At 36.7% G+C, this 14370-nt stretch overlaps 1 protein-coding gene across 1 annotated transcript; it reads right to left on the minus strand.

Annotated features, from left to right (window-relative positions):
* Positions 1 to 76: 76 nt before the first annotated feature.
* LOC139122201 (uncharacterized) lies at positions 77 to 970 on the minus strand. Its single transcript, XM_070687622.1, has one exon. It carries the CDS (start codon positions 968 to 970, stop codon positions 77 to 79), a length of 894 nt encoding a protein of 297 aa, XP_070543723.1.
* Between the last annotated feature and the right edge of the window lie 13400 nt (positions 971 to 14370).

Below are 14370 nucleotides of genomic sequence, written 5' to 3' on the forward strand. Positions count from 1 at the left end.
AAATAGACTGCAGTGCTTCTCGCTTTGTAGACACTACTAACAGCTTTTCTATGACATTCTCCATCTCTACTTTGAATCAGATCATGAACTTTCCCCAAGTTCCATGATCCACGTAGTAATTGTCCTTGACAATCACAACATCGCCAGTCTTTGGTTGAGAAGGAGCTTGAATTCTTGGTGCACTTAAATGTCTCTGGCTTCTCTCTCTCAAATTGAGTATGTAACTATCTCTCCACCTGTTCCAGAATCCGTTGAGAAGTCGTTGACCTTTCTTCCAGGTTTGTAAGAGTTTCTCAGCAGATGAAATTCTGGGTTTGTACTCTAGGTCAGGATCATCAGAGTCAGGCTCAGCATCGGGCATTCCAGTCTTCGGATTAAGAGTCAGGAAATCTGCTGGAGTCAAGGTTATTGATGAGTTGATATCATCATCTACGTAAACAAGTGGGCGGGTGTTCACAACAGCTTCAGCTTCAATCATTAATGTATGAAGTTGGTCGTACGTGAGACATGCTTTTCCTATGGCTTTCCGTAGGCACTTCTTAACACATCCAACAAGTCTCTCATAAAATCCTCCCATCCACGGAGCAAGTTCAACGATGAATTGCCACTTGATACCTTGATCACTCATATACTTTCTGACACCACGGTCCATGATGACATTCATCCATACTTTGTCCAAGACAGACTTTGCTAGTTTGAACTGAGGAGCGTTGTCAGAAATTATTTGCTCAGGGGTTCCACGGCGAGCAATAAATCTCCGTAAACACAGGAGAAATTGTTCTGCTGACATGTCCTTTATCAGTTCAAGATGAATTGCTCGCACAGCTAAACAAGTGTACAAGCAGATCCAAACTTTCTTTGTACCCGAAGTTTCTTTGATGAACAAAGGTCCAAAGTAGTCAAGTCCAGTATATGTAAACGGCGGTGATTGAGTCACTCTCTTCCTTGGCAATGGTGCCATAGCCGGCATCTTATATGGACCGCCTTCAGCTCGTCGACAAACTCTACAGTCATGGAGGATTCTTCTCACTTGTGAGCGACCTTGAGGGATCCAGTACTCGTGGCGAGTCTGAGCCAATGTCTGTGAAGTTCCTGAATGAAGAAGCTTTTGATGATAGCTCTCAATCACAAGTTTAGTGAAGTGGTCCCTCGTAGCGAGCAGTTTTGGGCAAAGAGCACCTTCAGAAAGTTCAGAATTTATGAGTCTTCCATGGCAACGAAGTAGCCCTTTATCATCTTTACCACTTCACTAAACTTGTGATTGAGAGCTATTATCTGTCACGAATAGAGAAGTTCAACTACCTGAGGAGTAAACTTCATGGTGATGCACTGAACGCTATATCAGGTATGACCCCTTGAAATGAGAACTATGATGTGGCCGTGAGAATTCTTTGTGAGAGGTTTGGAGATAATCAAACTGTAATTAATGCACACTACTCGAAATTGATCAGCCTGCCAGTATCTGCAAATCAAGCAGGCAGTCTACGAACGCTATACGATGGTATCGAAAAACACTTAAGAAGTTTAGAGGCCATTGGACAGGATGTTAATCAGGACATTTTTGTTTCTATCATCACGTCTAAACTTCCCAAAGAGGTACTGTTCCAGCTCGAGCTGCAAAAGGGGTCTAAAGAGAAATGGACAGTATGTAAACTCAGAGAACTCCTTGAACGGTATGTCATGGCTGCCGAAGCAACTGATAGACAGACATCACACAACTTTCCTTCCACAAAGGACAAAGCAACCCCTAAGAAGTCACCTTCAGCATCCAAGTTGTACGCAGAATCATAGGTATCATCTGCTCAAGCCTTGGTTATTGGCGAGAGGGGACCAACTCATCAAGCCAGTGAAAAGCTCAGATGTTGGGAAGTCAGTTAAGTTTCGGCAGCATCACAGGTCAGCAGTTGAGGGCAGCGTAGTTAATCACGTGACGAAAGTTGATAATGCAGCAACAACTTTAATTCACTTAGAAAGAACTCCTATACATTACAGTTAGTAAACTGTCTTGTTTGGCACAGACAAAAATCTTTGTGCAGTTGACATCTTTGAGAATCGGCAGAGTCAAATATTTCTACTTCCAGGAGTTCCAATCTCATATCCAGTTGTATAGTTTGTTTTCTTGTATTGTGACAAAACCATCTTTATCGTATTTACAATAAAAATAGAGAAAAAACTAGACAAGAAATTAGAAAAGATTTGGACTTATGCAAATGATCTAAATGAGCATGCAAATTTTGTGCATGTCATTAGAAAAGAGTCAAAGTTCAAGAGCATAAAAGTTACACAGAGTTCATGAATATTTACAAGTTTAGTTACTCAGAGCCAACTTATTTCACAATACTATCCACACTGGAAATGTCCACACAAGTAATATCGTGGAGATTCCGCGAAAATGGTTCTGACTCAAAGAATACATTGGTTCTTGAAGGTATTACATTATCTCGTTCTTGGTCAATTCTAGGTCGTTCCTTGTATATGAATTCCTTTCTTATCATCTATGTTTTTAAGACGGTGTAACATGAGTTCAAACAGACGCATATCTCTCATGCGAATGATATTATAGTGTATCAACTCTTGACACGGGTCTTCAGAACATTGAGCTTTGTTTTCTTGTTAACCCAACAATTAGTAACCTGTCCTATTAACATAAAATGCATGTTCATAGAATATAATATACCTTTTGTTTTAAGGCAAAAATCCTTCAAATGATGAAAGACCGCGGCACCTATTTAACCTTTGAAGATGACACGTGGCCATAGAGTTTGTCCATTTCAAGGTGATCTTTGATGATATACAAACTTTCGTGTTACCAAGGCAGTGAATGCGTTGACAAATACTTTCAGTGGAGCTGAAGAATAGATGGGCTCAGAAGAAAAATTCTGAAAAGAAATTCCTTGAAAATATTTTAGCGATAAAAGGTATTATGCTTATCCCTAGAAAACTTTTGATTCATTCTTGCTAACCTTTAGTCACAGGTGTTATAGGTCACCAATATGAAATTCGTGTCTTATCATATAAACATTTTGGACGGTATTATGGGCTCGCAACTCTCAGGTGAATGATATTACAGTGTATCGATGACATTATTGTCTAAAAACGTAACCACTTTCTGCCATGACTTCGAGTTAAATGTATGACTTCAAGATTAACAGTTTATGATAGATATGTGCCACATGTTGGAAAAACATCCAGACACTTTCAAGATAGGTGCAACAGTGCTTGGTTTAATCAACGACAAGAACTACATCTATCTCCATTTTCGGAAGGTATTTTGTATTTTATATATATATATATATATATATATATATATATATATATATATATATATATATATATATATATATATATATATATATATATATATATATATATATATATATATATATATATATATTGTTTGATATTGTGTGTATATATATACTATTATGTCAGAACAAAGTTGAAGTCACAGGTGTATTTTAATCACTAAATTAAGTAATAAAGTACACGCTGTAAAAGTTTACAAGCTACTTATCTCCACTGGGACCTCACAAAGCTCAAGAACTGAGTCAGAAAGACTGATGAGTGAGAAGTCCGTAGGCGTGCAGGCTTTAGGTTGGTCTGTGCAAAATCCACAGAATAAATCCAGCGTGAACGTGAAGGTCCAAAATAGTCTTGAAGTAAACACGTCAGTGACACTATCCCAAATGACAGCCTAAAATCTGTACCATACAGGTATTTATTATACTAAAATGATTATATAAGATATCAGAACAATCTCGAATTTCTATGGATATGCTTATTACTTTTCTAAAAAATCTCCTTAGTAGTAATCATGAACTTCCAGAAGTTCTAAACATGACTAATTGAATTCAAGGTCAAGGAGGAGAATGGTCTTAAATGACCTTCAGAATGTTCTGGACAAATTAAACTAAAGTCATGGACGGAGGAAATGACCTACATAACAATACATACATGTTGTTTGATATTGTACCTATAGAGCGCTTATACTAACTGTTCAAAATTTGGCAAAATATGCAAATCAGTGACAATTCACATGCAAGTGCAAAGGCAATCTCACAAGGTATAAATATAACAAACATTTCATGCATATCTAACATTTTGTCAGGTATGTCAAGAAGTGTTCGCCTGACGGTAATATGACTATGGAATATACAAATTATTGAATTAAATTATTGAATTAATTAATTAATTACATACAAGTAATTGCAGTAATTCTATTAGATGTAAGTATCATTACGACTATTCTCTGTACCAATTAGTAAGAAAGTAAGCATTTAGTGTCAACTATACTTTCCTATGTTTAGAAGTCGTTAAATACAAAAAGAACGACCGCCAAATTTATGTGCAAGAGCCGAGCAAGATCAATTCAAACATATATCTAGTCCTGTTGATTCTAGATACCAGCTTACATGAGTAAATTATTTTAAAACCCCATTAGCTGTATATTTTTGGTTTCTTAATAAGATGGTTTGAAATCAAATGCAACTTATGCAAAACTACTGACAAAAGCATGATCACAGAACATTTTAAAATATTAACAATCAACGTACAACGTAATAACAACTAAATAATTTACGAGTTTCAACTCAAGCATGGCTGCCACATATATACGTGTGTCAAACGCCTGAATTGAATCCCTCAAATTCATGACCAAGAAATAAAAAGGTCACATTTTCAATGATAATATGGCTTAATGAGAGGAATTCATAACATCTCCATGAAGATTGGATGATAATTTTTGGTAAGCAAAATGCAAAACGAAACGGCTAACGGGGCTTGATCCCTTTCGAATGACACTGAAAATTCAACCGTAGTCGCCCTCACGTTCCAGGAAGGGGCCATGGCCACATGTATGCAAACCGGCGAAAAATGAGGAGGAAGTATTGTAGACAGCACTTTCAAAATTCATGGTCAAACTATCAAGTCGACATGAATCCAATGGCAAGGTCAGTATAAAGATAATTAGTGTGTGTAAGTGGAAAATACCTTGAAGACGGATATAAGGACTCTCTAACTTTCTCAGTACAAATTTGGTCTACGACTTGAGGGGTCTCATTTTGAACCTCATGGAGTAAACAAAGTTTTCACCGGTGTATACTGTATTAGTGATAATCAAAAACTGTATTTTCACCATAGAGTTAACACAAGGATGAGGCCATTTTGAATTTCAAGACTAAGTGTCAGTAAATATTGGGTAATTTGCTTCTGTAGTACCAAATTTTATACTGTGACCCCTGATCTTGATTTCCAAAAGGAATTGTTTAGAATTTCATCGAGGAAAATTTGGGGAAAAGCTTAAGTGTTTTTATTTCGAGGCGTGAACTACTTTAAAACAGCAGCCACTATGCATATGATATGTCTCAGAACTCTTTTTTTGAGAAACACCTCCTTAAAATGAAAATGATGGGAATAAGCATGTATCATATGATTCCTTATATTGAGATGAGTGTCCATATTTATTTTTAAGCCTGATCAAGAAAAGGATCGCAAGCGTGAGTCACCATCCAAGGACATCGGTGCTTTTGAAGCAGGAGCCACAGATGATGATGACACTAAGTCTGTTACAGAGGTTGTTCACTTTGACGTCAATTCTGCATAAAGTTCAATGATCAGGTTCAGAATTGTGAACTATGTACACTACCGATATGGGCCGTGAGAAATCAAACAAGTAAATAATTGTACTGGTGTTTATGGTGTTGGCCGTTGATATGAACCTTGACCCTAAATACGTCATTGCCAGAGAGGGACACTAATGATGAGATGGTAATTGTATGTAAATAACCACTGTACAGATTGTATATAGGAGGTGCCTTTACCAACACAAGCACCTTGGGAGAAGGGATAACACCTGACAGTATGTAACATGTTTGTACGAGAAATAAACGGCGTCATTTTGAGGACTGGAGCCTGTACTCTGTTTCTGTATCCCGACGACCCCTCACCGACTATTCCCCGAAGGAAGACTGTGAACTGTAATAAGTCTTATCCGTATCTCAAAGGAATATCGCCCTCATGTTAGTTCAGTTCACAACTTATGTAGAAAAGTTAACTCTGAAGATCAACAGTTTGTAAAATGTCCCACCTTATACGAGCCTAACAAGTCCAATAAAGCTTCCGTTAAAGGGGGGATCGTCCTGCCTGCGGCTGCGTGACTTTCTCTTTGATGACTCTTGTCGCTTCCCACAGATAAGAAATGCGATGCGAACCCTTCGTTTGATGCACGTTCATAATTCTGAAGTTTTGGGGCTTTCCAATCACTACAAGATTTGCCAAATAAACCTTGGTTACGTCCCTTCTTTTATATGTAGCGGCTTTGGCCGCAGTCACCAGTTTCGGTACAACCGCGTTTTTTTTTTAATTTTGGATATGCATAAGGGATGTTGCTTAGCCAACTCATACACTTATATAATCGATGCATCATGATCATGTAAATATGCGGTAGAATAACATCTCCCCTCAACGTGACTTAATCGTCACTCAAAACGCCTTGGCACCATATTTGATTGCAAACATAGAAAAGAGTCCTCGAAAGAAAATTCAACTTAAGTATGTATTTATTTATGAATTGGTTTTGATATGTTGAGAGCAAATGCGTCACGCATACACAGACTGGATTTTTGAAGCAATTGCCTCTGTGAGGATTTGAAGTCGTTGAACCGTCCTGCAGGGCCACACTACCCATTAGCAATATTAAAGACATATAGTTGTTGATTGAAATATAATCTGGGTAATGAAGAGTCTATCCAATATCCGAGTTATTATGACACACGTATTGTGATCGAAACACGATGACGTTACCATCATCTTTCATCTTCTTCTAAAATATTTCTTCGATCAATTTCACTGTAATGTGCAAAAAGAGGTGTATAGTTCCCTTGTCCCCGGAACATACATTAGATAATCTAGTCACTAATCTACCTTATCACTTCACCAAAGAATCTTGGAGCGTTGCTTAGCTCTCCAAATGCATCTGCTCTCGATTAGAATGCAACGTTCGATGCGGTGACAGAGTTCGCAAAGTCCAAGATTTCCCTGAACACGAAAGAGAAAAAAAACACGAGCACTGGTGTGATATATTTCCTTTTAATCCAATCAAAGTATCACATTGCTGAAAAGAAACTATAGCGGTAGCAGGGCCTCTGTAGGCCATGACAATGATGAACATAGAATAAGGGCGATACGGCCAATCCGTTTCCTCACATGAACGGTTTGATTGCCCTAAACATTTTACTTTCCAGAACCTATTGGCAAAGAAACTGACATTTCGACTTAAAAACCTGGCCTGCTCGACTTACAGTCACTAAAGTCGTATAACCTGGATTAGATTTTCCGCCAAAATACTAATCACACAAACTGTATACTCATTGCCTAAAACACTCAACTCCGAACATTACCAGTAATTTCTGTCTATCGTCGACATTTGAAAAAAGAGAGGTAACCACGCTATAATGTTAAAATTTATTCTTATCAAAATCAACAGTTCTTGGAATTTCCGCAGTTCATTTAAATAATGCAAAGTTGTCTGTAAATCTAGAATTTAAACTCGTGGTTGCTTGAAACATCATTTGGAAAGGTAGTGAAACCACACAATATAGCCTTCAGGTGAAATTCTTGGTATCTCCAAACTTATAACATATGGAAAAGTAAGTTGCGCAAAACGTGTATTACTGTCATCGTTAGCATGGATGTATTGTCGTGCAAGAATAATTGCATTTTATGTAGGAAAATATACCTATTTGACATATTGATTCGCGGTGTACCTGCAGGGCGCAGGCGTGAGATTGCAGAATGTAGGGTCTCGTTTAGGTGCAACTGTCATCCTATGATATAGTTGGACCATTTGTTGAGACTGGCCTTGAATGTTCAAACGGTAGATGCACGTTGTAATGAAACGCACTGGTCTAAATATTTTATTATAACAGCGCAAGCGAAAATATCATGAAAAATAATCGAAAATAGATTTACTCAGAGAGTTCAAACTAACTACTGTCATAAGGTCATAATTTTGTCGATCATTTGTGTTGAAAGGAAATGAAAGACTGAAAGCGAGGTACTAAACAAAAATTCAATTTACGATGCAGTGGATGGCACGCTTAATGTCATTGTAAACAGGTGCCGAGAATCGCAGGCATACGGCAACAGGGCCACAGAGTGTACTTCAAATTTGACATTATGCCAATGTCACGTATGTGAACACGGCTAAATGAATGAATAATATGGCAGTGAGTCACTCACACGGTACGTCGTAAAAACAGTAACTAACTTTTTTTACTTCGACGAGAGCTCGAACCTGACACATACATAGTTTCAGTGAGTCAGGTTAACTGTGAATAGTTTCCATCCATGGCCAGTAGTCAAGAATTTTGCAGGTTTTACATTTTTACATTTATACATGCACGAAATACATTCTTTACATTTAATACATTCTTACATGAAAGGTCTGCACGAAATACATTCTTTACATTTAATACATTTAATACATTTTTTACATTTATGTCAAGAAAGGTTTGCACAAAAAACATTCTTTACATTTAATACATTTTTACATGAAAGGTCTGCACTAAATACATTCTTTACATTTAATACATTTTTAACATTTATTACACGAAAGGTGGGGTCTAGCTGGGTCTGCTTGGCTTGCATGAAATACATACTTTACATTTAATACATTTTTTACATTTATTACATTAAAGGTCTGCACATTTTTTACATTTAATACATTTTTCAACAAATGTCCGTACGAAATACACCGAACTCTCGGGCCTTCTCGGGAGTTATCGGACATCATCGGGAGTTTGAGCCTGTCTTGCACGAAATGCATTTTTTCATTTAATACATTTTTTACATTTATAACATGAAAGGTCTGCACGAAATACATTCTAAGGTCGGGTCGGGTCTAGCTGTGCTTGCAGGAAATACATTCTTTACATTTAATACATTCTTTACATTTAATACATTCTTTACATTAAATGCTTTTTTGGGGGTTGGAAACGGTAGCCGACTGGTTTTGTGTGAGGCGATGTGCCGTGAGTGTGTTGGGGATCGAATCTCGTTTGGGTTATAGTAAAAAAATTATTTCATAACATGTCAGCACAAATATCAGGACTTGCTTGGGACGGTCGGTCCGACCTTATCGTGAGTTTAGGCGGGCCTTGCCTGAAATACATTCTGTACAATTAAGGTAAAGGGCGACGAATTCGGACGCGCACACGCTTTAGAACGTTTCTGCGCAGATTTAACTCCAGCCTGCCGCAAATGGGTTATTTTGTAGCGCATGTATTTAACATCACCTGTCATTGTTGAAATTGCGCTTTTACCAAATTTTTTGACCCAGTGTCTTAGAAATACATGTGACCTATAACCTTGTCATATTTTGACCCCCTAGGAAGCTGGTTTTTATTCAATATGAGCGAAAATTAACATTTCTCTCCCATTTATATGGCGCAAATTACCCATTCACCTGGAGATATTGTAAAAAGTAGCGTGGTGACACCCTTTTATTAAAAGTGTAAACTAAATGGTATTATGTCAGGAGTTTATTCGCCAAATTTGGTCAAAATGACACCATTCAAAGCGACAGGAAGAAAGTTCGAAAATTATGTAGTGATATAATTTCGATATCGTCATTTTGTAATCGATACTTATGTTAAAATTTCTTCACAAACATCATGAAAACTATACATTCGATAGATATGGATCTTAAGTCTTGGTATTTATTAAAATTAACTCATTTGCTAAGCGTTTTATAATTGCTTTCTTTAGTTTAAGTGAATTATATCATTTTACTTATTTCTAACGACGCCATTTTAACGTCCGTTTCCATGGAAACGAGCGTGTGACCCCATTTTTTATTTCATTTTTGCACTTGCACAACTTCCAAGAATATTTGTGCAAAGTTTCAAGAAAATGACACCACAACTTAATTTGACGTAATTCGTAGTACTTCACCTTAATACATTTGTCGTAAAAATGTCCGCACGTAAGGACACGTTACAGGGGCCTTGGTTTAACTATCTGGACTTCGACATGGCCATAGGTGTGAATGGGTGCTGAATAACAATAGATTATGTAACACTTTGTTGTGTCAAACTTGTTCTAAGCGTCGCTCAGTGGTAATGTACGTTGTGCTAGGACAGTTTTCGCCCATTTTGAACTTTTACAAGCCACATCTACAACCTGCCCCGAGCTTATGATGTATTTCATGCAGAACGTTCATGTCATCAATGTCAAACATGTAAAAGTGTATAAATTGTAAAGAATGTATTAAATGTAAATGTATTGAATGTATTTCGTGCAAGCCCATCTAGACACGGTCCCGATCATAAAATGTATTTCGTGCAGACCTTTCGTGTAAAAAATATAAAAAATGTATTAAATGTATTAAATGTAAAGAATGTATTTCGTGCAAGCCCATCTAGACCTGGTCCTGATCATAAAATGTATTTCGTGCAGACCTTTCGTGTAAAAAATGTAAAAAATGTATTAAATGTAAAGTATGTATTTTGTGCAGACCTTTCGTGCAAAAAATGTAAAAAATGTATTAAATGTAAAGAATGTATTTCGTGCAAGCCCATCTAGACCCGGTCCGATCATAAAATGCATTTCGTGCAGACCTTTCGTGAAAAAAAATGTAAAAAATGTATAAATGTAAAGAATGTATTTCGTGCAGACCTTTCGTGCAATATATGTAAAAAATGTATTAAATGTATTAAATGTAAAGAATGTATTTCGTGCAAGCCCAGCTAGACCCGACCCGACCAAAAAATGTATTTCGTGCAGACCTTTCGTGACATAAATGTAAAAATGTATTAAATGTATTAAATGTAAATAATGTATTTCGTGCAAGCCCAGCTATGTATTTCGTGTAGACCTTTCGTGACATAAATGTAAAAAATGTATTAAATGTAAAGAATGTATTTCGTGCAGACCTTTCATGTAAAATATGTAAAAAATGTATTAAATGTACTAAATGTAAAGAATGTATTTCGTGCAAGCCCATCTAGACCTGGTCCTGATCATGAAATGTATTTCGTGCAGACCTTTCGTGTAAAAAAATGTAAAAAATGTATTAAATGTAAAGTATGTATTTGTGCAGACCTTTCGTGTAAAAAAGTAAAAAATGTATTAAATGTAAAGAATGTATTTCGTGCAGACCTTTCGTGCAATTCATGCAAGCCCAGTTAGACCCGACCCGACCAAAGAATGTATTTCGTGCAGACCTTTCGTGCCATAAATGTAAAAAATGCATTAATGTAAAGAATTAATTTCGTGTAGACCTTTCGTGACATAAATGTAAAAAATGTATAAAATGTAAAGAACGTATTTTGTGCAAGCCCATCTAGACTATAGACGGCCCCGATCATAAAATGTATTTCGTGCAGACCTTTCGTGTAAAAAATGTAAAAAATGTATTAAATGTAAAGAATGTATTTCGTGCAGACCTTCGTGTAAAAAATGTAGAAAAATAAATGTATGAAATGTAAAGAATGTACTTCGTGCAGACCTTTCATGTAAAAAATGTATTCAATGTAAAGAATGTATTTCGCGCAGACCTTTCGTGCTATAAATGTAAAAAATGTATTAAATGTAAAGAGTGTATTTCGTGCAGACCTTTCGTGTAAAAATGTAAAAAATGTATTAAATGTAAAGAATGTATTAAATGTAAAGAATGTATTTCGTGCAGACCTTTCGTGCAATTCATGCAAGCCCAGTTAGACCCGACCCGACCAAAGAATGTATTTCGTGCAGACCTTTCGTGCCATAAATGTAAAAATGCATTGAATGTAAAGAATGTATTTCGTGCAGACCTTTCGTGCAATTCATGCAAGCCCAGTTAGACCCGACCCGACCAAAGAATGTATTTCGTGCAGACCTTTCGTGCCATAAATTTAAAAAATGTATTAAATGTAAAGCATGTATTTCGTGCAAGCCGATCTAGACACGGTCCCGATCATAAAATGTATTTCGTGCAGACATTTCGTGTAAGAAATGTAAAAAATGTATTAAATGTAAAAAATGTATTTCGTGCAGACCTTTCGTGTAAAAAAATGTAAAAAATGTATTAAATGTAAAGAATGTATTTCGTGCAGACCTTTCGTGTGAAAAATGTAAAAAATGTATTAAATGTAAAGAATGTATTTCGTGCAGACCTTTCGTGACATAAATGTGAAAATGTGTTAAATGTAAAGTATGTATTTCGTGCAGACCTTTCGTGTAAAAAATGTAAAAATGTATTAAATGTAAAGAATGTATTTCGTGCAAGCCCATCTAGACCCGGTCCTGATCATAAAATGTATTTCGTGCAGACCTTTCGTGTAAGAAATGTAAAAAATGTATTAAATGTAAAGAATGTATTTCGTGCAGACCTTTCGTGTAAAAAATGTGAAAAAGTATTAAATGTAAAGAATGTATTTCGTGCAGACCTTTCTTGTAAAAAATGTAAAAAATGTATTAAATGTCTTAAATGAAAATATGTATTTCGTGCAATCCCAGCTAGACCCGACCAGGCCTACTTAAAAATGGATTTCGTGCAGACCTTTCGTGACATAAATGTAAAAAATGTATTAAATGTATTAAATGTAATGTATTTCGTGCAAGCCCAGCTAGACCCGACCCGACCAAAGAATGTATTTCGTTCAGACCTTTCGTGACATAAATGTAAAAAATGTATTAAATGTAAAGAATGTATTTCGTGCAGACCTTTCGTGTAAAAAATGTAAAAAATGTATTAAATGTATTAAATGTAAAGAATGTATTTCGTGCAAGCCCAGCTAAACCTGACCCGACCATAGAATGTATTTCGTGCAGACCTTTCGTATCATAAATGTAAAAAATGTTAAATCGGCAACTATTGGCCGTAGCTCATAGTTTCAGATTGTCTAAAGGACAGATCACAAGCGAGACGTAGAACGTGAACACAGCGATGCCTCGGGCGCTGTCTGGCAGGGGCTTCTGCAGGTCTTCCACGGAACCGAACTGCCATCACCAATATCCTGGACATGATTTCTAAGATGGAATAACTTCAAATACCACAATAAACCACCTTGCTGTTTAGTAATTCCTCATCTATCCTAAAACCTCACCAAAACCATGATAAAATGAATAGTCGAACCGAAGAGCCCAAAATATGTATGCGTGCAGAAAAAGCCAGAAATTTTTTGGTCAACAAAAAATTACTGACACGATAAAACCCTCAACTGTGATTAAATCACAATTACGAACGTCTGGACGAAATTTGTGCTCCAAACATTTATATATTCGCATATTCGCCAGCCGATCATGTTTTTACCACCGTGAAGGGTGTAGTCATGGTAGCAAACGTGCTCCGACTGATCTGAATTGAGATTACACGGTCTGGGTAGTTTTTCTTGTATTTTGTCCTTCACAAAAGATCCAACTACAGTCGCCACGTTGTACGAAAGGGCTGTGTCAATATGACGATATCCGGTGTCAGTAGCCGTCTTGACTGCTTCATGAACTGACGTCAATAGAGGCTTGAAATCGCGATGAACTGTAACATAATGTATGGCAGGCAGACAGACAGACCGAAGACGATGAATAGACAGACGAGACATATAGACATAGAAAGAACAGAGCAGACGCATATGAGATCAGCAGACAGATAAGGGTGCCTATATTGTTTTTGGTGGAGGGGAGGTGGAAATCAGCGGTTATACAAAATTTTTTTATGTAAGAGGGCAAAATTTACAATACACAATTTGAGGGGGTACATTATATAAAAGATACAGCGATAGCAGTAGTTGGTGAAACTGAGGAAAGATCTTAAGAAAGTAATGAAAAAAGTGATGACAGTTACATTGAAAAAGAACTGTAAAGTGACGAGATCTAGTCGACAGTGCACAACATGGAAATCAAGCTACTATGAAGACTAGACTGAATAACAGACACACTCATTACGCTATAACATAAACCCAATTTTAACAGGTGACAAGCAAGTTACACAGTTTAAGGCTCCTCTCTCCGTAACCGGAGTTTTCAGTATTTTTGTGTTCTGTGTTCAGCTTCAGTTTATTGATCAACTTCAAGCAGCATCATGTAGTGCGAAGTGTTCAGCTTCTCAACAAGCCCTTACGAAATTCTCTAGAGAGCTCCATGGAGTTCTAAAGAATACAATTTTTCTATAGAATTCTATAGAAAATGAGACCAAACTCTAAGAACTGCTACAGAATTTCGATAAGTATTTATAGAAGTTTTATAAACCATAGAAGAGTGTTTTCGTATCGGAAAGCAATATGTGTACCGTTGTTAATGTCCAAATTGCATTCAAGTCCGTATATGAATAATTTGCCAACAACAGCACTGGCCGTACCACGTACGAAGACAATGTTTACCATTAATATACTGAAT

This window comes from Ptychodera flava, chromosome 21 (assembly GCF_041260155.1).
Source record: "Ptychodera flava strain L36383 chromosome 21, AS_Pfla_20210202, whole genome shotgun sequence".
Lineage (NCBI taxonomy): Eukaryota > Metazoa > Hemichordata > Enteropneusta > Ptychoderidae > Ptychodera > Ptychodera flava.

Bases quoted from the DNA above. Each gene is read 5' to 3' on its own strand.
- LOC139122201 (XM_070687622.1), bottom strand. From the start codon at position 970: ATGCCGGCTATGGCACCATTGCCAAGGAAGAGAGTGACTCAATCACCG.